We start from the raw sequence: 23,886 nt of genomic DNA on the forward strand, positions 1-23,886 counted from the left end.
GTGGCACTGACCTGTGCTTCTTCCCCATGGAGCATGTCCTTGTGCCCAGCCCAGCTGCTGGCAGTGCCCTGTGTTTCCTCCCCAGCCCCACTGCTGCCCCAGCTCCTGCAGCACAGACCTGGCACGTACATGGAGCATGTCCCTGTGCTGGCTGAGCCCAGCTGTGGCTGCTGGCAGTGACCTGTGCTTCCTCTCCAGCCCCACTGCCCCAGCTCCTGCAGCACAGGCCTGGCACAGACCTGGAGCATGTCCCTGTGCCCAGCAGTGCCTGTGGCAGTGCCCTGTGATTCCTCCCCATGGAGCCTGTCCCTGTGCCCAGCAGTGGCACTGACCTGTGTTCCTCCCCAAGGAGCCTGTCCCTGTGCTCAGCTGTGGCACTGACCTGTGTTTCCTCCCCATGGAGCCTGTCCCTGTGCCCAGCTGTGGCAGTGCCCTGTGTTCCTCCCCATGGAGCCTGTCCCTGTGCCCAGCTGTGGCACTGACCTGTGTTTCCTCCCCATGGAGCCTGTCCCTGTGCCCAGCTGTGGCACTGACCTGTGTTTCCTCCCCAGCCCCGCTGCCCCCGGCCGCCGTGCGCCTGCTGAGCCCGGGGCACCCCGACAGGCTGAGCGTGGCCTGGGGGGCCCCAGCTGGGGGCAGGGATGGATACAGCCTGACCCTGTACCGGGCAGCCCTGGGCACTGTGGCAGCCACAGCCTCGCTGGGCAGGGACAGCCACAACTTCACCTTCACGGGGCTGGCACCAGGACACCAGTACTCGCTGGAGGTCACTGCCACAGCAGGACAGTACCAGGCAGCAGCACCCAAAATCAGTGCCTGGACATGTGAGTACCTGAAGCAGTGTCCTCTGCAGAGGGGTGGGAAATGTCACACACTGGGCTGTCCTGGGGAGGGTTGGGGGGTTCATGGGGACCTGGTGGCTTTGGAGATGTGCACACACCTGTGCAACACTCAGCAGTTAGTGCAGGGGCACACTGCTGGCTGCATGGCACTGGCATGTCCAGCTGTAGGCTTGCATAGGGCCATGCTGATGAAACAGTAATGCAGCCTCTGCTGGGTTTTGGGGTATCCCCAGGGGGGCTGCAATAGGGTCTGGATAGCCCAGCTCTGCTCTGCACAGCCTGTCCCAGTTCCCAATAGGGTCTGGATAGCCCAGCTCTGTTCAGCACAGCCTGTCCCAGCTCCCAAGCAGCTCCCAGACCCCCTTAGCAAGCTTAGGTGATATCAGCTCTAGTGATTAGCAGCTCATTTGTGATTTCAGCTCTTTGCTGGCTGGGTGCCTTAGGCAGAAGCAGGGAGAGAGAGGAGAAGGCTGTGTGAGGTTCCGCAGGGGTGTCTTTATTGAATCTTCTGTGAAGGTTCCCAGGGACAGCTCTTCTGCCAAACTGGGCAAAAGTAGGGGTTTTTATAGGATACAGGGGTTTTGGAAATTGTCCAATAGTAAGGGTTAAAGGAAAGTGACCTATAGTCTTACAGAGATATAAGCAAGGGTCCAAAGGCAGAAAAAGGGGCTTCTAAGGTCCAGTCATCATCACTGGGCATTTCCTATCGTGGGCTGCTGAACGCCATGGGGGCATTGCAGGCTCTGGGCCTGCTACAAAATAGGGCTGCCCAGATGTGCCTGTGCTGAGACATGCCCTGCCTGTGCTGGAACATTCCCTGCCTGTGCTGGGGCATTCCCTGCCTGTGCTGGGACATTCCCTGCCTGTGCTGACCCATCTCCCTGTGCACAGGAGCACAGATGTGTACAGGGCACCTGTACTGTACCTGTGTACAGGAGGCTCACTGAGTCCTTTCCCACAGGTAGAAACCACTTCACCATAAAGGTTTATGAAATGAATCAGTGTAGTGCAAGAAACCACTCCAGAGTCCTCCCAGGAGAACTGGTCTCTGCTCTGGAGATGGGCTAATCCAGCACTTCTGCCCACCCAGAAAGGTGCTAGGGGTGGTCAGAGAACAGGGGCTGTGCCAGGGCTGTACCTGCCCAGCAGCTGGGTGTGGGCACACCCCTGTGCTCATGGCAGGGTGCAGGTGCTCCCACTGGGCTGTGGGAATGAGCATGACCTGGATGAGGAGGGCTTGGCATGTGACGGACCAGTAAGAGTGAACATCATTAAAGGTGAGGTGAGAGAGAGTAGAAAAGAGAGAAGTGAGGATGAGGAGGTGTTTGTCAGAGGGGATCCTCCCTCGGGGAGCACCTGTCCTGCTGCACTACAACCATCAGATCTCTGTGTCCTGCTGCTGGGTGTCCTGTCCCTAACGCAAGGTGTGGTGGCTCCCCAGCTCCTGCAGCACAGGCCTGGCACTGTAGCAGACCCCACAGAACTGTCTAAGAGCCCTTGGAGGGCTGAGACTTAACAGTAGGAATTGCTGAGTCATGATGAGACAGCAAAATGAGCTCCTGTCTTCTGCCCCTCGGACCCCAGCTTATCTCTGTAACCCCATAGGTCACTTTCCCCTAACCCCTACTGTTGGACAAGTTCGCATCCCTCTGTACCCTATAAAAAGGGGCTGGTTTAGGGCATTCAGCAGAAGAAGAGCCATCGCTGGAACCCTTCACAGACCCCTCAATAAAACCATTGCTGTGGAACCACCAGGACCTCTCCTTCTCCTCTCTCTCGCTGCTTCTCCCCCGAGCCCACCGGCGCCTTAGCAAGCAACAGCTGATAATCCTAAAAGAGCTGATAATCACTAAAGAGCTGAAATCCTGAGCTTGCTTAAGGGAGCAGTGGCTACGAGCAGCCTGGGTATCCAGGCACTCTGTCTCCAAGAGGGACTGAGCTGTCTGGATAGCACTGCCTTGCTGGGGGCAGAGCCTGCTCTGGGGCAGGGGGACTTTATGGCACAGACATGGAGCATGTCCTTGTGCTGAGCCCAGCTGTGACTGCTGGCAGTGCCCTGTGTTTCCTCCCCATGGAGCCTGTCCCTGTGCCCAGCTGTGGCAGTGCCCTGTGTTTCCATCCCAAGGAGCCTGTCCCTGTGCCCAGCTGTGGCTGTGGCAGTGCCCTGTGTTTCCTCCCCATGGAGCATGTCCTTGTGCCCAGCTGTGGCAGTGCCCTGTGTTCCTCCCCAAGGAGCCTGTCCCTGTGCCCAGCTGTGGCAGTGCCCTCTGTTCCTCCCCATAGAGCCTGTCCCTGTGCCCAGCTGTGGCAGTGCCCTGTGTTCCTCCCCATGGAGCATGTCCCTGTGCCCAGCTGTGGCAGTGCCCAGTGTTTCCTCCCCATGGAGCCTGTCCCTGTGCCCAGCTGTGGCACTGACCTGTGTTTCCTCCCCATGGAGCCTGTCCCTGTGCCCAGCTGTGGCACTGACCTGTGTTTCCTCCCCATGGAGCCTGTCCCTGTGCCCAGCTGTGGCAGTGCCCTGTGTTCCTCCCCATGGAGCCTGTCCCTGTGCCCAGCTGTGGCACTGACCTGTGTTTCCTCCCCAGCCCCGCTGCCCCCGGCCGCCGTGCGCCTGCTGAGCCCGGGGCACCCCGACAGGCTGAGCGTGGCCTGGGGGGCCCCAGCTGGGGGCAGGGATGGATACAGCCTGACCCTGTACCGGGCAGCCCTGGGCACTGTGGCAGCCACAGCATCGCTGGACAGGGACAGCCACAACTTCACCTTCACGGGGCTGGCACCAGGCAGCAAATACCTGCTGGAGGTGGCATCGGTGGCTGGCTCCTTCAGGGCACCTGCAGGGAATGTCAGCAACTGGACGTGTGAGTACCTATTCTGAGGGGGTGTGTGTGGGTTCTCTGCTTGTTTTTTCTGCCTCTTTCAGGATTGAAGGCACTTGAGATGACAGTTCATGTTCAGACTCAGGTGTTTATTGTTTCTTCTCAGTGTTACAGCCTCAAAACTGAATTCTGCAGTCTTTCATTAGCAAGGCCCAAAATGGCTAACTATCTCTTGTTACAAGGTATTTGAAGGCTAAACTATCCAATTAAGAAATGACACCTAAATTATTTTCCTTTTAACCCAATAACTGATCCCTCGAAGCCCGCACTGGACTTTTCTGTCCAATCACAAAATACCACCCAAACCCATGGAGAAGAAGGAAGAAGAAGGTAAAGAAGAACAACCTGTCTCTGCCCTAAACCCTCCATCTTGCTTCATATTTAATTTTATATTCTAAAACCCCCAACTCTAAGTTTTCCACCATGTGATATTACACACTTCTAACTACACACCTGTAATCCCAGTGCTATTAATCAGTTTTGGAAGCTTCTCCACAGCCTCAGGTTAAATGCAGTGTTCTCTTGTGGGTCTGTGCCTTTCAGCACAGAAAGTCTGAAATTCTCAGCATCCAGGGTTCCAGCAGATGTGTGCCTTGCTGGGCAATCAGGAAGGCTCATGGCCCAGGCCATGGCCCTGCTGACCTTCACAGCAGAGCCCAGGCAATGGCAGTGAGCAGGGCTCTGCCCACTCTCATCATCTCTGCATGGCTGGCACAGAGAGTGATGGTGAAGGTGCTGCGTCCACATGGGGCCAGGCACCAGTGGTGTCCCTCAGGGGTCTGTGCTGGAGCCAGTTCTATTTAATATTTTTATAGATGACATGGATGAGGGCATCGAGTCCTTAATTAGTAAATTTGCAGACCACACTAAGCTGGGAGCTTGTGTTGATCTAATGGAAGGAAGGAGGGCTCTGCAGAGAGATTTAGATCGGTTGGATGGATGGGCAGAGTTCAACATGATGAAGTTTAATAAGTTTAAGTGCTGAGTTCTACATTTTGGCCACAAAAATCCCTTACAATGTTACAAGCTGGAGCCAGTGTGGCTGGATACTGTTCAGGAGGAGAGGGACCTGGTCGACAGCTGGTTGAATATGAGCCAGCAGAGTGCCCTGGTGGCCAAGAAGGCCAATGGCTCCTGGCCTGGATCAGGAATGGTGTGGCCAGCAGGAGCAGGGAGCTCATTCTGCACCTGTACTGGGCACTGCTGAGGCTGCACCTTGAGTGCTGTGTCCAGCTCTGGGCCCTCAGCTTGGGAAGGACATTGAGATGCTCGAGCACATCCAGAGGAGGCAACAGGGCTGGAGAGGGGCTGGGAACACAAATCCTGTGAGGAACGTTTGAAGGAGCTGGGGGTGTTTAGCCTGGAGAAGAGGAGGCTTAGAGGTGACCTTATTGCTCTCTACACCTTCCTGAAGGGGGGTTTTAGACAAGTGGGGTCGGTCTCTGACAGAACCAGAGGACACGGTCTCAAGCTACATCAGGGAAGGTATAGGTTGGATATTAGGAAAAAATGTTTCACTAAAAGAATAATAAAGCACTGGAATGCTCTTCTCAGGGAAGTGGTACAATCACCGTCTCTGGATGTGTTTAAAAAAGACTGGACATGGCACTTGGTGCTATAGTCTGGTTGAGGTGTTGGGGCATAGGTTGGACTCGATGATCTTAGAGGTCTCTTCCAACCCCATTATTCTGTGATTCTGTGATTCTGTGATTCTGTGATTCTGTGATTCTGTGATGAGCTCCACCACAGCTGGAGCTCCAGAGCCGTGCTCAGGGCAGAGCCAGGCAGGAGGGAGCAGCAGTGGGGAGTTCACCTTCCCCTGTCCCCAGGCTGCCTTTGTGTTCCCTCCTCACCCCTCCCAGGGGACAGGGCTGTCCCTGCTCAGACAAGCACAGAGAACTTTGCAGAAGCTTTCAGCTGCCTCTGGGCTGGTGGGTGGAGCCACACAGTGGAGGCTAAGGGCTCTATCCATCTAAACGATCTTCTAATACATATATATTTTATTTATTGTATCTAAATTTTGATACCTTTTGTGTTAATAATATAAAAATACATTAAAACATTTTAATAAGTTGAATGTTAATAAGATTGTTTCACTATATTTAAGTTTAAGCACTCTTGAGTTACATTTTATCACTTTACTGTTCTATTAAAATTAATTTTATTATTCTTTGTGGTTAAAGCTTACTCATTGTAAGTTTAAATGCTGTTTAATATCAAGATCTTCTAATATATATATTATTTATTTTATCTAGATTTTAATACCTTTTGTGTTAATAATATAAAAATAAGTTAAAACATTTATCAATAATAACCTTTAATAAGTTGAATGTTAATAAGATTAACTTTCACTATATTTAAGTTTAGGTACTCTTGAGTTACATTTTATCACCTTAATATTCTATTAAAATTAAGGTTATTATTCTTTGAGGTTAAAGTTTACTCATTCTAAGTTTAAGTGCTGTTTAATACATATATATTTTATTTATTGTATCTAAATTTTGATACCTTTTGTGTTAATAATATAAAAATAAGTTAAACATTTATAAATAATAACCTTTCAATAAGTTGATAAAAAATAACCATTCAGTAAGTTGAATGTTAATAAGATTAAGTCAAGTTTCACTATATTTAAGTACTCTTGAGTTACATTTTATCACTTTAATATTCTATTAAAATTAAGTTTATTATTCTTTGTGGTTAAAGTTTACTCCTTCTAAGTTTAAGTGCTGTTTAACATAAATTATCCTAAATCTTGTTAAAAGTAATTTATGTAAACTGTAAAATACATAGTTAATTTTCTTAGAGAAGTAAGTGTGGTGCATCCTAAATCTTGTTAGAAGTAATTAAACTGTAAAATACATAGTTAATTTTCTTAGAGAAGTGTGGTGCATCTAAATCTTGTTAGAAGTAATTTATCTAAACTGTAAAATGCACAGTTATTTTCTTAGAGAAATAAGCTTGGTGCATCCCTTCTGATGGCACTGCCAGGAGCCCCAGGCAGTGTCCAGTCCCTTGGCTGACGTTTGTCCCATCCTGTCTTGCAGACCCCGTGGCACCCCGCAATGTGTACATGACCAACCAGGGCTACCCCAACAGGCTGAGTGCGTCCTGGAGAGCTGAGCCCCAGGGACAGGAGGGTTACAGGCTCCTCCTGTACCACTCAGGCTCAGGCACTGTGGCAGCCAACGTCTCTGTTGGGAAAGGCACCAGCAAATTCACCTTCTCTGGCCTGGCTCCAGGACACAAATACCTGCTGGAGGTGGTGTCTGTGGCAGGGCCCTACGCAGCCTCGGCAGGGAACATCAGTGACTGGACAAGTAAGTGTCAGAGCTGGACATTCTGCATCCTGCACGAGGCTCAGCCTTCCCAGCTGGGTGGGCTCACAGTGGGAAGGGGCAGAGACTCAGCCTGGGAGCTGCGGGATCAGAGAATGGTTTGGGGTGGAAATGGAAGGGACCTTTTAAAGGCCATCTAGTCCAACCCCCCCTGCTAGTGGCAGGGACATCTTCAGCTAGATCAGGTTGCTCAGAGCTCTGTCTGAGTTGACCTTGGATATTTCTAGGGATGGGATGAGGTGGGGTGGGAGGTACCAATGGGATCATGGGCTGGGCAAGCCTTGGTGGGCAGGAGAGTGGGGCAGGGCAATCCTGCTGCCTGGGGCAGGGCCTGGCAGCCACCAGTGCTATTCCAGGAGGCAGCCCATGGCTCATGGCCCCACTGGCTCCTCCAGGCACTGAACAAGAGCACAGCAGTGCTGCTCTAGTGGATGACACCCACACACCCACAGCCTGGGGGCCATGAGGCCTCACAGCTGGGGGGCACACCCCACCATTCCTGCTGCATTTTTTCCAGGCACTCAGAGAATTGCTGGCATGGGGTATAAGGGGAGGATGGGCTTTTTTTTCTTTTTATGGAATGTGGAAATGCAGATAAGCACAATAAGCCTTTTCATGTGCTCGTCCCCACAGTCCCCATACTTTGCTTGGGGAATCCAGCAGTGCCTGCTCCCACGCTCAGCCGTCCCCTGGCAGGGTGCAGGGAGTCATGTGCAGAGCCCTTTGGGCAGGTTTCTAATGAAACTTGCTAATTAGCAGGAAGAAGAATCCATCTCCTCACACTCCTCACTCTGTGTGTCCTTCAGCTGCCATTTAAAGGTCATTTGTGGCAATGTTATCACTGAACATGTGGAGTCTCATTGTGTCACCCAAGTCCTCCTTGTGTCTCTGTAGAACAGAAGAGAGCACATGCATAGCAGTAACTGCTCCTGATGTGGTTTTTGTTGCAGCCCCCTCAGTTCCCCAGAATCTCTCGGCGGTGGCTGAAGGGAACAGCTCCATGCTCATCTCCTGGGGCAGTGTCCCTGGCCAGCAGGACGAGTGCCAGCTGTGGCTGCGGGACCCCCGGAACAGCTCCCTGCCCTGGAGGCACTCCCTGGCCAGGGGACAAGGCCAGCACCTCCTGCAGGGGCTGATCCCAGGCAGGAACTACTCTGTGTCCTTGAGCTGCGTGGCTGGGCCCTACTGGAGCAGCACCAAGCCCTTGGCAGTGCCCGTGGGTGGGTACACACTGCCATGGGGAGGGAGGGAGGGGGCAGGATGGGAGAGGGGGAAACACCTGGGGGGCCTCAAGTCTGGAGTGTCAACAGAGGCATGGGAGGTGTTGTGGTGGGAGATGGGGAAAGCCAGCAAGGTGACCCTCTGGTGGCCATTGGCTCCCTGAGCTAGCCCCACCACAGAGATCTCCTGGCTCCCTGTGGAGCAGAGCAGGCTTTGCAGATCTCCACTGTCAATGTCTCCTGTCAGATGTGAGCTCATTCCCACTGTCCTGTGGCCCATGGCACAGCAGGCTCCCAGGCTGCAGGTGTCCAGCTCTGCTCATCTCACTGGCCTGGGGAGCAGCTGCTGGCAGGGCACAGGTTGGGATTTCTCTGATCCACTGAGTCCAGTCCCTGTCTCCTTTGCAGAGCCAGATCCAGTGAAGGATGTGCAGTGCCTACCAGAGTCAAGGAGCCTTTACTTGAACTGGACGAGCTCTCCTGGAGATGTGAAGGCTTATGAGGTGGTGACAGAGAGACTTTCTGAAGGACCCGCCACCTCCAGGCTCACCATGATCATCCCTTCGAGCGAGGCCAGTCTGGAGGGGCTGGAGCCAAACTCCTCCTACCAAATCCTTGTGAGCACCGTGGGCATGAACACCCTGAGGAGCCAGGCTGTGGCTCTGCTCTGCAGCACAGCAGTGGAGCGTGAGTCCCTTCTTTCTGTGACTGTTCACAGGGGTCTGAGGATGAGGGAAGAGACGAGGATCTGACTTCATGCTTAAGAAGGCTGATGTATTATTTTATGATATATATTACATTAAAACTATACTAAAAGAATAGAAGAAAGGATTTCATCAGAAGGATGAATAGAAAGAAGAATAGAAAGAGAATGTACAGGCAGATTTCATTCTCCCCTCCTTGTCTTGGCAGACCCCTTGGCACCCCACAATGTGCACATGACAAACCAGGGCTGATCCCCATCTCTTCCTAAGAATAGAAAAAGAAAGAATGATAACAAAGGTTTGTGGCTCAGACAGAGAGTCCAAGCCAGCTGACTGTGATTGGCCATTAATCAGAAACAACCACATGAGACCAATCACAGATGCACCTGTTGCATTCCACAGCAGCAGATAACCATTGGTTACATTTTGTTCCTGAGGCCTCTCAGCTTCTCAGGAGGGAAAAATCTTAAGGAAAGGATTTTCCATAAAAGATGTCCGTGACATCCTTCCACAGGGAAGCACCCCAGGAGGAGACACCTGTGTTGCTGGTCAGAGCTGGGGCTCTTTGGGGTGCCTGGGAGCCCCATGGCTTTGCAGTGCTCGGGGCTGCAGTGGGTCGGGGCTCTGGCTGTGTGCTGGGACCATCCCAGGCTGAGCAGGGGACACCCTGACTCTCTGTGCCTGCTGGTTGTTCTTGCAGCTCTGCCCCCTCCCCTGCGTGCAGAGGTGTTCCCAGTGGAGGCCAGCTCCACAGTGATCATCTCCCCCGAGCTGTTCAGCGAGGAGAACGGCCAGATCGAGTACTACGGTGTCATTGCCACCACCAACGACTCCCGTAAGTGTCCCTGCAGGTCCAGGCTGTGCTGGCTCCCTGGAGGGCAGCAGGAGCCCTGGATGTCCCTTTGGTCACTGTCACCTTGCACATTCCCCTGCAGTGCTGAGGCCCACCCAGGAGATCATGTCCAGCACGTGGTACGATCACTACTATGGCACAGAGGACTCCTACCTGGCAGTGCTCCTTCCCAACCCCTTCCATCAGAGGAGCTCCCCCAACACCTGGAGGGTGCCTGTGGGGACAGAGGAGTGTGGCCACTCCAGGGCCACCTGCAATGGGAAGCTGAAAGCCAACGAGCAGTACAGGTGAGAGATGTCAGCATCCCTCCTGAGGGGAAGGGGCTGGAGGAGAAAAAGGACTGCATGTGTCCCTGCAGGAATGCCAGCAGCTCCCTGGATGTCACCTCAGCCTCACACCCCCAAATCCCCAAGGGTTTTCCACTCAGCAGCATTTGAGGAAGGCAGGGTTGGCATGCAGGGAATATTAGGCAGTGTAGTTGGCAGGGAGAGGGAAAGCTGAGGCTGCCAAGGGCTGTGTGTGTTGTCTCAGGAGCTGAGCAGATGTCCAGCCTCAGAATAGGAACTAAACCAGATGCTGTAATTTGTAGGACCTTAATTTGTGACTCATAACCATGTGCAGACAGTGCAAAAATGAAACTGATTTGGAAACAGTTCCAGTGGTGCCTACTCAGTGTGAGGTCCAGAGCTGGGGTTAGCAAACACTCAGGCTGAGGTCTGAGTTCCCCATGAGACACACACATGGATCCAACAGTCATGAGTTCAGAGTCTTATTTGACCGTGAATAGGATCCTACATATTTTCTTGTAGGGTACCTTTAAAACTGCTGATGGAAAACCAGGTTTTCCACTGCTAACAAAGAATGGTATCTTTAGTCAGGTATGTTAATTTAGCAACTCACAGTTTCATCAAATGGGGACCACATCCACAGGCATTTCTGTGATCCCCCAGTCTGGAATGTTGTCCCATTTCACTTTAAAGAAACTGGCAGCAAGTTTGGTTGATGATGATAAAACCATTGAGAGCATTAGGAAAAGAGAATGAGAGTCCATGGGAGAGTGCCTGCCTTCCTTCCTTCCTTCCTTCCTTCCTTCCTTCCTTCCTTCCTTCCTTCCTTCCTTCCTTCCTTCCTTCCTTCCTTCCTTCCTTCCTTCCTTCCTTCCTTCAATATAAATATATTTAATATTTATATAATATTTATTTCATATAACATTTAATAATATTTATTTAATATTATATTTATTAAATATAATATTTTATATTGTACACGTGTGCCTTAAAGGGTCTCTTCAGCTGCTGGTTAGGGCAGCACTGGCTCAGATTGGTGATAACACCCAGGGGGTGGGAAATGGCTGTTTTTCCTAACGGAGGAAAAAAAGGGAGTTTCCAGAGAGCCATTGCCTGGGAAATTCCAGGCAGAGTGGGGTCATGGAGAGCAGAGAGCAGTTCTGTGTGCTGTGGGATCCTGCCTGGCAGGAGAATGATGACAGTGCACTCTCAACCTGTGTCCATCCAGCAGGGACCTCCCTCAGGGGAGCAGCTTTTTAGGGACACCAGGCCCTGTCATTAATCCACCTGTCATGATTCCATCCCATGAGTCACCAACATGTACTGAACTGTCCAGTTATTCAGGACTAGAAGGTACTTTGACACCACAGCTTTCTTACTTTTACACCACTGCCTTCTTTCAGTTTGGCTGCCCTAAAAACATAAATGTTCTCAGCACAAACAGCATTGACCTAAATATCCTAAATATCTGACCTAAATATCTTAAATATCCAGCCTAAATATCCTCAGTACATGGAACACTCAGCCTAAATATCCGACCTAAATATCCACAGTAGACTGTGCTGCTGGATTAATGATTATTAGGGTGGTGAAAAGCTGACAACTCATTCCCACTCAGAATTTCTGTTCTTGTTTCCTGTCTTTCAGTGAGTTATTTATCCACAAGCCCTCATCTTTCATGCCTTGGCATCTGCAGGCTCATTTTCAGGGGAGCTCTGTGCCCTGACAGCCAGGTGTGGGGACGCACACACAGGCAACAAACCCTTGGCTGCTAAAATCCAGTGCTACCTTTAAAAGCTCTAGTTTGCATTTAGGGCACAAGAAAGGCCCTTCCAGGTCACTGCTCAGGAGGAAAGTCAGGGAGCTGTGGGCATTGGTGTGCCTGCTGCCAGGAGGGGATGGAGGGGCAGACCTGCACAGGGAAGAGGATGCACCAGCCACTTGTGTGTGTGTCTTGGTTTGGAAAGACAGGAGTCTGCCAAGGAAGGCAGGAGCCTCCCCTGAAATGGAGAATATAAACCCTCCCCACCCCTCTGAATTGCTATAAATTTTAAATTAAGGGGCTCTCAGGCAAAAATATGGCAGCAGGAAATAACAGTTCTTTAATAGGGAAGGAAAAAAATAAAAGGATAAAATAAACAATGCAGTACACTAGAACAACACTGACAGAGTCAGAACCCAGCCTGACACCCTGTGGGTCAGGGTGCTGGCAGCAGTCCCATTGGAATTGTGGCTCAGCCCTCCTGCAGTGTCAGGGCTGGTTCTGCTGGAGCAGGGATCCTGGAGAAAGGTGCAGTCTCTGCCTCTGAAGATCCAGGGGAAGAAGAGGCAGCTGCTGTTCCTCTGGGCAATCCAGTGGAGAAGCTGTGCTGGTGTTCCAGAATCTCCAGATTATATCTGGGTAGGAATGCTTGGCTCCTCCCTCTGGGCTCCCATCTCCCAATGGGATGCTGTAGCTCTTATCAGCCATGCAGTGACATTCAATAGCTGTTATCAGCAGATGTCCCCTCCCAAGGGAGGAGTGATTGTGGTCACTCAAAGAGAGAGATAAGGCAAACTGCCCACTTGACAGAAGATAATCTGCCATACAGATGGTAATTGAAAACATCTTGCATTGCAATCTGGAACAGTGTGTGTGCAAGGAGGGGTCTGGGCAGGTCTGGCCCTGTCGGGATCTCTCGCTGGTCACAGTGACGCCAAGAAAAGTTGGAAAGTCTCTTTTCTCAGCCTGGTGCTTGAAGAAAGAGTCAGAGCTCTTCATTTCTTGGTCTCAAGGTTGTTTATTGTATCTTATCTGTAAAATTCTTTCTCCTGCCCTGCCCAGGTCCGTCCAGCAGGACAGTTCCAGGCACTCTGCCTGCCCCCAGGGCAGTGTTATGTCTTTATACTAAAAACTACCTGTACAATATTTATAATTACTTCCCAATACCTATCACCTACGTTAGACAGTGAGCTTCTACTCTAGACCAATCTGTAAGTGCCAATGTCACAGCAGAAGATGGAGGCCAAGAAGAAGAAGAAGGAGAAAGGCTGGACATGCCCAGATTCCTCCATCTTGCCCCCCTGAATTCCCATTCTAAAAACCCCAAAATCTACTTTTTCACCTTGTGTTAAATTCACTATCATTCTACTGAATTTGTCATGGCTTGCAGATTTTCATCTAAGGTTGGTAACTTGCTCTTTGGGTCATAATCAAAACCACAGGGGCATTTTAGGCTCTGTGCCAGGGTCTCTGAGCCCCCTGGCAGGGTCTGGGCTGCTCAGTACAGACAGAGGGATATCCTGGGTCCTGACATGACCCTTCCAGCTGAAATGTCAAACAGGGCTCAGCTCTTCCCTGTCAGCCCTGCTAACCAGATGACATGAATGATGTGGTTTTAATTTTTTGTGTCCTGTAAGTGACCAGACTCTACCTTTCTCTGCTGATAACCCTTTGGAGGAGAGCTGCTTCCCATTGGTGCTTTCTGAACCATTTCTCATGCTTTCCCAAGTGGAACAAACTGGTCCAAGAGGCAGAAAAGGGAGGGAAGACCTTTTCCACACATTCCCTAAATCCATAACAGAAAGCTAGCTTTATCCAGGCAGCAGTTCTGTCCCCCTGGGTGCTGAGTTCTGGCTGCTGTGCTCAGCTCAGGCTGTCCTGACTCAGGACTCTGCTTTGCCTTTAGGTTCAGCATTGCTGCCTTCACCAAATATGACCCAGTGGCCCCTGCTGTGACATTCACCATGTTCTCAGGTAAGCTGGAGAGCAGCATCTTCCCCACCTGGCTGTGCAGGTTAGAGGTAAAGAGCACCAGAGGGAGCTCATAGGCTATAGTAAATATAATAAATATAATAAATGCAGCCATTTATCATAGAATTATAAAATGGTTTGGGTTGGGACTTAAAGCTCATATGGTTCCATGGGCAAGGACACCTTCCACTATCCCAGGCTGCTCCAAGCCCTGTCCAACCTGATCTTGGACACTTCCAGGGATCCAGGGGCAGCCACAGCTGCTCTGAAAATCTGTCCCAGGGCTTCACAACCCTCATAATAAAAACTTTTTTACTGATTCTTCTCTCTATACTCTCTCCTTTCAATTCCAGCTGCTGGATCCAGTGCAGACACAGCTCCACTCTCAATGCCAATAATTGCAGGAATCATTGTGGGGTTTCTTCTGACACTTGCAGCTGTTTTTGCTTTGGTTTACTGGAAACAGCTCAAAGCAAGGAGGTGAGCATGAGCCATATCTTACCTGTTAATACCCAACCTTCAGTGCCAAGCCTGGAGGAGAGCAGGGAGAGGGTGTAAAGAGAGACTTGGACAAACTAGCACGTGGGCTGGTGGAATTGTGCCTGGCAAGCTCAGAATCCAAAGGAAGAGGGGACAGAGGAGCTGCCCATGTGCAGTTAGGTCACAAAACCCTACAATGTGCCTGCCAGTGCTCCACAGTACCTCAAGGCATCAATGCAGGCAAAGTAACAGCTGCTGTGTGTAGCCACAGCTCTCTTCACAGAGAGCAGCAGGCACAAGTTTTTAAGGATTTTTCTCTGAGAAAGGTAATGAGAAGCACAAAGAAGAAGAGAAAACAATTCTTATCTTTATTTACTGTTTTTGTTGTTTTGGATGTGTGGATATGTGGAATGTGCTATAGAGATTATTTACTCAAAGTAATTTGCTAATTAGACACTAGTGAAAGTTACTTTAATTCCTTGACAAATTAAATCTATGTGTGTCGTGACTGTCTGGAGATAGTCACAGGTTTTTCTTTAGTATTTCTTTATTCAATTATTCTTTATTTCAATTCATGTTGCAAATTGTAGGATACATTATGATACGAACAGTGCAATGGGGAAGAAGGTACGGGAGTAGAAGTCTATTTTTAGGCTGAAGGGGATTTTGAAGTTTATAATGAATTATTATTCTCAGAAGGAGGTGAGGCTTTCTGTTCTGGAGTGGATGTAGATTGCTATTGGGATTAGGCTGATTAAGAAGAAGATTTTGACTGTGTTTGTAATTGTGTTGAGGGTAATATTCTTTAGTATAATATCTCTTTAATATTTAATTTAGTATAGTATTAGTGTAATATAGAATAGCTTAATAAAGCAATTATTCATCCTTCTAAATCATAGAGTAAGAACACATTATTCCCTAACCCTGTGCTTTGATTCCAGAACCAAGAAGAGCAGCCCACCCCAGGAGATGGTGACCTACAGCCTGAGGTGGGTGCTGGAGTCTGCCCTCTGTTTGGCCCCACTGCAGCTCCCACTGGCCTTTACCTACTTCCTTCTTCAAGCTTTGACTCAGGAAAAGTCAAACTGTCTCCTCCCCTCAGTTATTTTATAAATCAGCCTTTCCCAAGGTCAGTATTTATTGCCCAGCTCCGCTCCAAGTCCATGCATTGTCCAGGCCTCCCCTGTGAGTTCTTGCAGCAGAATATTCTCATCACCTTGAAATCCCTCCAGTATTTAACTGTTGGACCTTCCCTGGGCAGTGAGGTGGCTGTGAACCCTCCCTGTGTGCATCCAGGTGTCCCAGCAGGGCTGTCCCAGTGGCCCCTGAGGCTGCCCAGGCCTCCCAGTAACTAAGGCAAGCTTTCCTCTGGATTTCATTTCCTGCAGGAACGTCCACCGGCCAGTGCCCCTGCAGAACTTCAAGCAGTACTATGAGATGAAGACAGCAAATGCTAATCATGCTTTTTTCCAGGAGTTTGAGGTGAGATGAGACCCTCCTTGTGCTGGTGATTGTGGGTCCCTGTCGCCATGATATTTTCTGAAAAATCCCTTTGCCAATATTTTTGTCCTGAGAAGCTGAGAAACCTCAGAGGAAAAGAAAAACAGTAATTATCTGCTGCTGTGGAATGCAACAAGTACATCTTTAATTAGTCCATGTTGGTTGTTTCTAATTAATGGCCAATCACAGTCAGCTGGCTCGGACTCTCTGAGAGTCACAAGCTTTTGTTATCATTCTTTTCTATTCCTTTCAAGCCTTCTGATGAAATCCTTTCTTCTATTCTTTTAGTATAGTTTTAATATATAATTTTCTTTTAATATAATATATATCATAAAATAATAAATCAGCCTTCTGAAACATGGAGTCAAGATTCTCATCTCTTCCCTTGTCCCTGTGAACACCACCACAGGTCCCTAGGATGAGGTGAGAGATGAGAATCTGACTCCCAAGTTCTCAGAGGGCTATTATATTATATTATATTATATTATATTATATTATATTATATTATATTATATTATATTATATTATGATGATGAAACAGGAAAGCCTTATAAATATGATTGCCTGGGAAAAGATTTTCAGAAAATGGAAACTATAAGTGAGATTGAAACAAAAGCAAGCTTTGAGATACCTCAGTTACTGAACAACTGGAAAACAATGGTGTGGCCAGCTGAAGGTGATCCCCTTTTGATGGAACAACACCCTCTGCTTGCAGACAGCTCCAAGGGTCAGAGCAGACCCTGCCAGCTTGGCAGAAGGGGCCCAAAGAGGAGTTTTTAGGGTTTAAAATGTAACACAGTGTGGTAACGTAATGATTCTTATAGGCTGTATGGAGATGCTGTAGGATTTGTATCTTGTACTAATTGGTTAGTGAGAATGAGAATATTCAACACAGAAGAAGATTTATGGTATTGTAATGGGAACCTTGCTCTCTTACCCTTTTACTCTCTCACCCTCTCATCCTCTCTGCCCCTCTCTTCTCTCAGTCCTGCTCCAGCTGTGGCTGGCAGCTCCCAGCAGGGCCCTGCACCCAGGCCCTTTGCAATAAACCACAAGTTCCCAGCCCTGGCTGCAGAGATCTCTCCATCCATCTGTCCCACTGTCCTACTCCCCGTCACTCCTACAATATACTACAACTATACTAAAGAAAGAGAAAGGAGACATCAGCAGGCTCACAAAGAATGAATAATAAAATCTCGTGTCAGACTCAGAGTCTGACACAGCTGGACTGTGATTGGCCATTAATTAAAAACAATTCACATGCTGGGTAAACAATTCTCCAAATCACATTCCAGAGAAGGAGAAGCTGAAGCTTCCCAGCTTCTCAAGAGAAGAAATCCTGGCGAAGGAATTTTTCAGAAAATATCACACCTCCTAGAGATGACATTTGGTTTCTGCACTTGGTGGCTCATCCTGTTGGGTGTCCAACATGGAGTGCTCCTCTCCAGGGCTGGTCACCCATCTCTGGCAGTCCAGCCAGCCTGAGGAGCAGCCTTGGAGGCCAAAGATTGTATGGACCAAGTGTCAAGCAGTTCCTTTGCTCAGAACTTGCTTTGTTCAAGTTCTGGTCAAAGCACATGTGGTGTGAGGTGAACCAGCACAGAGCAGAGAGCCCCAGGCCTGACTGGAGGTGAAGGGGAGAGGGGAGGTGATGAGAACCACCCTGACAGTGGTAGGAAAGAGCCTGCAGCCAGAGGGGAGGTCCAGGTGCACTCTCAGACCCAGGGTCAGGCTGTGAGCTTCACCTCAGGCTGCCTTCCCTGGCTCCCACTGCCAACACGTGCAGCCTCTGGACTGTTCTGCTGCAGCTGCTTCAAATTCCCATCAGCAATTTCAAACCCTCCTCAGATCACCCTTTCCTGGCTTCTTGAGTGAGGATAGGGGCAGGGGCAGATGCAGCACAAGATATTTCTGTTTTTGTGAGCTTTGTGGTAGATTTCCAAGGCTTTTTCCCCCAGAATTTGTTCTTGAGCTTTTCTTTTAAATATGGACAATGCTGTTGGAAAAGGCAGTGGGAAAAGCCTCCATGGCTCAGAGTGCACTGGCCATGTGAGGGAGGAGAGGAGCAGCTCTCTGTGTGAGGGAAATCCTCTTCACCCTCCAGACAGGCCATGAGCAGGGAGCTGAGCTGACCAGGAGCTCTCCAGAGGAATATTTGTGCTTCTCTTTCCCCCTGTCCTACAGGAGCTGAAGGAAGTTGGGAAGGAGCAGTCCAAGGTGGAGGCTGAGCTGCCAGCAAATGTCTCCAAGAACAGATACCCCCATGTGTTACCCTGTAAGTGCTGAATCCTCCTTCTCCCCCAGCCTCCGGGGGGGAGCTCACAGGGCAGGCTCACCTTGCATCCCTGCCAGGGAGCTCACAGGGCGCTGTTCAGGGACAGGCTCACCTTGCATCCGTGCCAGGGTCAGTGCCTGGCTCCTTTCCTGGCAGCAGGAGGACTCTTGGAATGGGCTCGGTTTCCATTTTCCTGCTGGAGACTCAAGGGTTAGTGGTTGAGGCAGGGCTGAGCCACCATCCTGCCCATCTCCTCCAGCTATACTGGGTGAGCCCAGCCCAGGATGGGTCCCACCAGGAGACCAGAGGGGGTCCATGAGCTTCACTGGTGGCCCTCATGACTCCAGCTCTGTTTGCCAGTGCCCTGCTAGCCCAGCTGGCATCCGGTGCCCATCTCTGTGGGGAGAAGGTGCCTGGCAGAGCACAGAGCCTCCCTGCAGGAGCTGCTCAGGCTTCTCCCACTGGATTACCCACTCCCATGTCCTGGTGGGGGGCTCACCCAGTGCCATGTCCTGGGGATGGGTCCCTGGGGTCTCACCTGTGTGGGGTCTCTTTCAGATGATCACTCTCGGGTCAAGCTGAGCCAGCTGGGGCAGGATCCTCACTCAGACTACATCAATGCCAACTTCATGCCAGTGAGTGCCCACTTGCCTTCCCCATTGAGATGTGGCCACACGGCTCCGTCACAGAAACTCTGCCCGGGTTTCTGTGTTCTGTGAGGGCTGGTGGGCATGAGATGTGCTGGTGAACAGCTGGGCACAGCTGGCACAGGCCAGCAGGAGCTGGGGGGAAGGTGGAGAGGGGTGGTTGCACTGATGGAGACTGTGAGATGGAAAAATGCTGTGAGTGTGGGAAGTCTCTCTGCTTTCTTCTCACCTATCCTCTTCCATCACCTCCTAGCTTACTGCCCTATCTCTCTGCCTGCTCTTTTCCCCTCTGGTCTGTGCAGCTGCAATTGAACAAGCCTGGAGCTGTGCCTTCCTGCCCCCTGTGTGAGGTGTTCCCAGGTAACAGGCAGGGCACACTGCATGCAGGGGCATTGTGTGCATCTGGGGCATGGTGTGTCCAAGGGCAAAGACACCCTGAGACCTTGCATGCTCAGCCTGCCCTCAGCAGGGAAGGGGAAGCACGGGAACAACACAGATCTGTCTTTTTCTGGTTAGGCTGAATGAGGAACTGCTTGGAGGGAAATGCTGTGGGTCACTTTATTCCAAATATGTAGAAAGTGTGGCTGGGCAGCTCATGCTTCCTGTGAAATCAGCTGAGATCAGCTGCCTGGGAACTGTGCCCATGTGGGCTGAGGGCAGCAGGAATTTCTCCTTCTGCCACAACAACAGAGCAGGCACTGACTGGTGCCAGGGCAGGACCCACCTGCCTTGGCAACCTGTAACTCACCTTGCTCTTGTGTGCCTCTTGCTCAGGGCTACACATCCCAGCAAGAGTTCATTGCCACCCAGGGGCCCCTGAAGAAAACCATCGAGGATTTCTGGAGGCTGGTGTGGGAGCAGAATGTCTGCAACATCATCATGCTGACCGTGTGCATGGAGAACGGGAGGGTAGGTCCCTGCCAGCCCCAGCCCTGCCCTGGTGGTGGGAGCTGAGCCCAGGGCTGGGGCTGTGCCCTCCACAAACCCTGCTCTGATATGGCTCCAGGATGGGCACAGCCCACACAGCTTTGGGGGAAGAGAGGCTGATCTGTGCAGCTTGGGGTGGGAGCTCAGCTTGGACCATGCCCATCACCCTCAGATATTTCTGCAGAATCTGACATTGCCATGTCCTCTGGGTGAGCCACCTAACATGGACTGGATGAGACCCACACAGGTCCTTTTTCCTGGAGGAGGCTGAGATCCAAGTGAAGGGGCTGTGAGGCAGAGCTGTGCAAAGCTCCCAGAGGGAAGGGGAAACACCCCTGCCTGCTCCCCAAGACCTGTCCTGGCTCCCCTACGGCTGCTGCAGATGCTCCCTGAAGCCAGATCTGCTCCCTCACTGTGCCCTGTCCTGCTCCAGGTGCTGTGTGACCATTACTGGCCATCAGAGTCTGCCCCAGTGTCCTATGGGCAGGTGAGGGTGCACCTGCTGATGCAGAGCAGCTCTGAGGAGTGGACAGTGCGGGAGTTCAAGCTGTGGCACGTGAGTGCAGACTCCAGGGGCTCTGGGCAGGGGGTTGGGGTGGGCACTGGCATTCCTCCTCCCCTTTCCCTGCCATTTCTGGGGCCCAGAGAAGACCCAAGCCCTGAGGAGCACTGAGGGTGACACAGGGGTGTCCAGCATGTGTCGTGCTGCTCTCCATCCCTGCTCTCTGGTTTCCATGTCCCTGCCCCAGGACAGCCTGTGGTGGTTTTCAGGCCATGTTCCCTGTGGTTTCCAGGCCATGTTCTCTGTGGTTTCCAGACCATGTTCCCTGTGCTTTCCAGGACATGTTCCCTGTGGTGGTTTCCAGGCCATGCTCCCTGTGGTTTCCAGGACATGTTCCCTGTGCTTTCCAGGACATGTTCCCAAAGGCAGATGTGCTCCCTCCCTCCATCCTGGTTGCAAGACACAAAAATGGAGGTGATTCATTCTGTCTTGGCCTGAAAAAAAAATTACTTTTCTTGCCAATATTTTGGCACCTCCTACTGACTAATACAGAAAGGAGTGACATAGGGCCTGAGGATGTCAAACAGATATGGTGAAAATGAAAAGCTCTAGTAGCTAGCCTACAGTAGTCTACCACAGCAATAAAGTGTTTAGGAGAGTGGAAAAAGAAGAGATTGATTCCACTTCAAAACATTCAGTCAGTTAAATGCTGGGAGAAGGTCTGAAAGTGGGAGAAACAATTACCAACAATTCCCCTGCTGCAGGGGCTGTGGGGAGCATGGATGAGCAGAATGTGACAGATGTTTCATTTGATCTTTCAATCTTGCAAACACAAAACTGCATTTCTGCTTAAAGAAACAGATTCTGACATGTAATTGGATGTAACAGCATTGACATGTTGTTCTCCTCCATGGCTGCAGTGAGTAGGTTGGGAAGCTGTGGGCTTAAATTACACAAAGGAAGGTTTAAATTGGGCATTAGAAAGGCTTCCTGATGGTAAGAATACTTAATATTTAATCAGATGAGTTAGGAAGATTATGGGATTTCTATTACTTGAGGTGTTTAGGAAAGGTCTGGGAAGCAATGCCAGAAAAATGCAGCTATACATGTAAACATGTTCTACAGAATTGATTTATAGCTGACAGAACTCAGTTCTCAGTGCTGTTTTTCTAAGATAGAAAATCTTTCTCAAATACCAAGTTTAGTTCCCATTTAGAGGCAATCTCTCATGTTCTTACCAAAAGGGTTCTTTAACCCAGGTTCACAACCTGACCTCCTGCTGCTCTCACACTCCATGAGGTGAGGCAGTGATTCAACATCAGAGATGTTTCCCTGGAACAGAGTTTGGAAAACACTGAAGTTGTGCAAAGTTTCTGATGAAACCCTGGATCCAGCAGGCAGTGCAGACCTGATGTGGCTGTTCCTGCAGCTGAGCCAGGTCCCCCCAGGTGCCCAGGTGCTGTCAGGGCTGTGAGGCTGCCCTGGGGCTGCACACCCACCAGCATTCCCTGCAGGAGGCTCTGGGGGCAGAGCGCTTCGTGTCCCACCTGCACTACACAGCGTGGCCCGACCACGGCATCCCCGAGTCCACCTCGTCCATCATGGCCTTCAGGGAGCTGGTCCAGGAACACATCCAGAGCACCAAGGATGCAGGGCCCACCCTGGTGCACTGCAGGTGAGGCTCTGGCCCTTGGGATGGGGGGGATGATGGGAGAGGGCAGGGGGATGAAGGATGCACAATCTGTGAGTGGGGGAAAACTCAGGAGACACAGCTGCTCTCTGGAGTCTCCTGCTCAGTGTTGAGGGGTGCAGACCTACACACCCAGGGTGTGGGGCAGTGCCAGGACCCAGGACATTCCTCTGGCTGCCCTGGGTGATTCCAGACCCTGGCAAGGGGCTCAGAGACCTTGGCACAGAGTCAAAGACACCCTGTGCCTTTGATTTTAGCCCATGGAAACAGTTACCAACTTTGTGTAAAGATTTACAAGCCACAAGAGTTTGAGTAGAATGATAGTGAATTTGTCACAGGGTGAAAAAGTAAAATTTTGGGGTTTCTTTTTCTCCTTCTTCTTCTCCTTCTTCGTCTCCTTCATCTCATTCTTTGTCTTCTCCTTGTCATTCTTCATCTCTTCCTTGTCTATCTTCTTCTCTTCTTTTCTTCTTTCTTTCTTTCCTTCTTCTCTTTCTTCTTTCTTCTCTTCTTTCTCTTCTTTCTTCTTCTTTCTTCTTCTTCTTCTTTCTTCTTCTTTCTTCTTCTTTTTCTTCTTTCTTTCTTCTTTCTTCTTTCTTCTTTCTTCTTTCTTCTTTCTTCTTTCTTCTTTCTTCTTTCTTCTTTCTTCTTTCTTCTTTCTTCTTTCTTCTTTCTTCTTTCTTCCTTTCTTCTTCCTCCCCATCTTCTGCTGGTGGCACTTTTGGATTGGTTTAGAGTAGAGACAGACTGTCTAACATAGGTGATAGGTAATGGAAAATTATTGTAAATAAAGTACAGGTAGTTTGTAGTATAAAAAGCTAACACCACCCCAAGGGCAGTGGCTGTGCCACAACCCAACCTGCTGGACAAATCTCAGCAGGTCAGAGAAAGAATGGGATAGATAAGAGAAAATAAACAACCTTGAAAAGCAGAGCTATGGAATCTCGACTTTTTTGGTCACAGGGCTGGGAAAAAAGGACTTTCTCATACCTGGGCGGTCATCTCAGCCACAGAAACCCCAGAGGGCACGGGGAGGTGGTAGCACCAGCCCAGGGCAGGCTGTGGGTGCTCCTCAGCCCCATGCCCTGCCTGGGTGCCCAGGGAGCACTTTGGGAGCGTGTCCAGCAGCAGGAGGGAGCCAGGGCTGTGTGTCAGGCCTGTTTAACCCTTTGTGTCCCTGCCCTCAGTGCTGGCGTGGGGCGCACGGGCACCTTCATTGCCCTGGACCGGCTGTTGCAGCAGATGAGGCAGGAGAAGGTGGTGGACATCTTTGGTGTGGTGTACTCCCTGAGGATGAACCGGTACCAGATGATTCAGACCCTGGTGAGATCTCTGCCCCTCTCTCCCCTGGCCCCTCACTCCATCCCATTGCAGTTCTGGATGAGCTGGGCAGGCAGCCCCAGCACCCCCAGGCTGCTCCTCAGCTGTCACTGCCATTCTGCTGCTGAGAGCAGCAGCTCAGCTGGAGTGGAAATTGCTGGGGGGGGTCTTCAGCTGCTTCATGCCCAGCTAGACCCACAACAGCAACATCCAGAGTCTCAGAGACCTCCCAGGAGGCTCAGAAACACCCTGGAGCACTGAGGAGCAGGGTCAGGCCCTTTGCAGGCAGTTTTTACACCATTCACACCATGCTGTTGGTCTGTGGTGCTCCCCAGGCTGTGTCCTGGGGCTGGGACAGGGTGTCAGCACTGCCCTCAGGAGAGGGACCAGAGCCCCCTCTGCTGCTGTCCCTGCAGTGTCATGCTCTGTGCTCCTCTCTGCCTTTGCCTTCCAGTCCCAGTACATCTTCCTGCACAGCTGCATTCTGGACAAGATCTTGGAGGAGCCTCTCCTGGATTTATCGGGGACACAGAGGTGAGGCCTGGCTGTGCTTTGCCCCTCTGTCCTGGACAGAAGGACAGGAAGCCCAGCAGCTGGGATGGCTGCTGCTGGGCATGGTTGTTCTGCAGCACAGCACAAAGTGCAGTCTCTCCTGGGTACCCCAACACCAGGGATGTGCAGAGCTGTCCTGG

The 23,886-nt window shown here is 50.6% G+C and overlaps 1 protein-coding gene across 3 annotated transcripts in view; it reads left to right on the forward strand.

Annotated features, from left to right (window-relative positions):
* Positions 1 to 23,886, forward strand: part of LOC135457988 (receptor-type tyrosine-protein phosphatase V-like) — a 50,963-nt gene that overhangs the window by 14,374 nt on the left and 12,703 nt on the right. The window contains exons 14-31 of one of the 3 annotated variants that reach the window (XM_064732850.1): positions 552 to 824; positions 3,428 to 3,700; positions 6,766 to 7,038; positions 8,007 to 8,276; positions 8,685 to 8,963; positions 9,681 to 9,815; positions 9,916 to 10,120; positions 13,789 to 13,856; positions 14,207 to 14,333; positions 15,275 to 15,322; positions 15,722 to 15,815; positions 18,018 to 18,108; positions 18,667 to 18,743; positions 19,530 to 19,664; positions 20,116 to 20,238; positions 21,699 to 21,859; positions 23,062 to 23,197; positions 23,649 to 23,728. In XM_064732850.1, coding sequence (XP_064588920.1) covers positions 552 to 824; positions 3,428 to 3,700; positions 6,766 to 7,038; positions 8,007 to 8,276; positions 8,685 to 8,963; positions 9,681 to 9,815; positions 9,916 to 10,120; positions 13,789 to 13,856; positions 14,207 to 14,333; positions 15,275 to 15,322; positions 15,722 to 15,815; positions 18,018 to 18,108; positions 18,667 to 18,743; positions 19,530 to 19,664; positions 20,116 to 20,238; positions 21,699 to 21,859; positions 23,062 to 23,197; positions 23,649 to 23,728 — 2,848 coding nt within the window. Of the gene's footprint in view, positions 1 to 551; positions 825 to 3,427; positions 3,701 to 6,765; positions 7,039 to 8,006; positions 8,277 to 8,684; positions 8,964 to 9,680; positions 9,816 to 9,915; positions 10,121 to 13,788; positions 13,857 to 14,206; positions 14,334 to 15,274; positions 15,323 to 15,721; positions 15,816 to 18,017; positions 18,109 to 18,666; positions 18,744 to 19,057; positions 19,116 to 19,529; positions 19,665 to 20,115; positions 20,239 to 21,698; positions 21,860 to 23,061; positions 23,198 to 23,648; positions 23,729 to 23,886 lie in introns of those variants that run through there. The other 2 variants (XM_064732851.1, XM_064732852.1) reach the window with 2 other exon arrangements.

This window comes from Zonotrichia leucophrys, chromosome 26, assembly GCF_028769735.1.
Source record: "Zonotrichia leucophrys gambelii isolate GWCS_2022_RI chromosome 26, RI_Zleu_2.0, whole genome shotgun sequence".
Classification (NCBI taxonomy): domain Eukaryota; kingdom Metazoa; phylum Chordata; class Aves; order Passeriformes; family Passerellidae; genus Zonotrichia; species Zonotrichia leucophrys.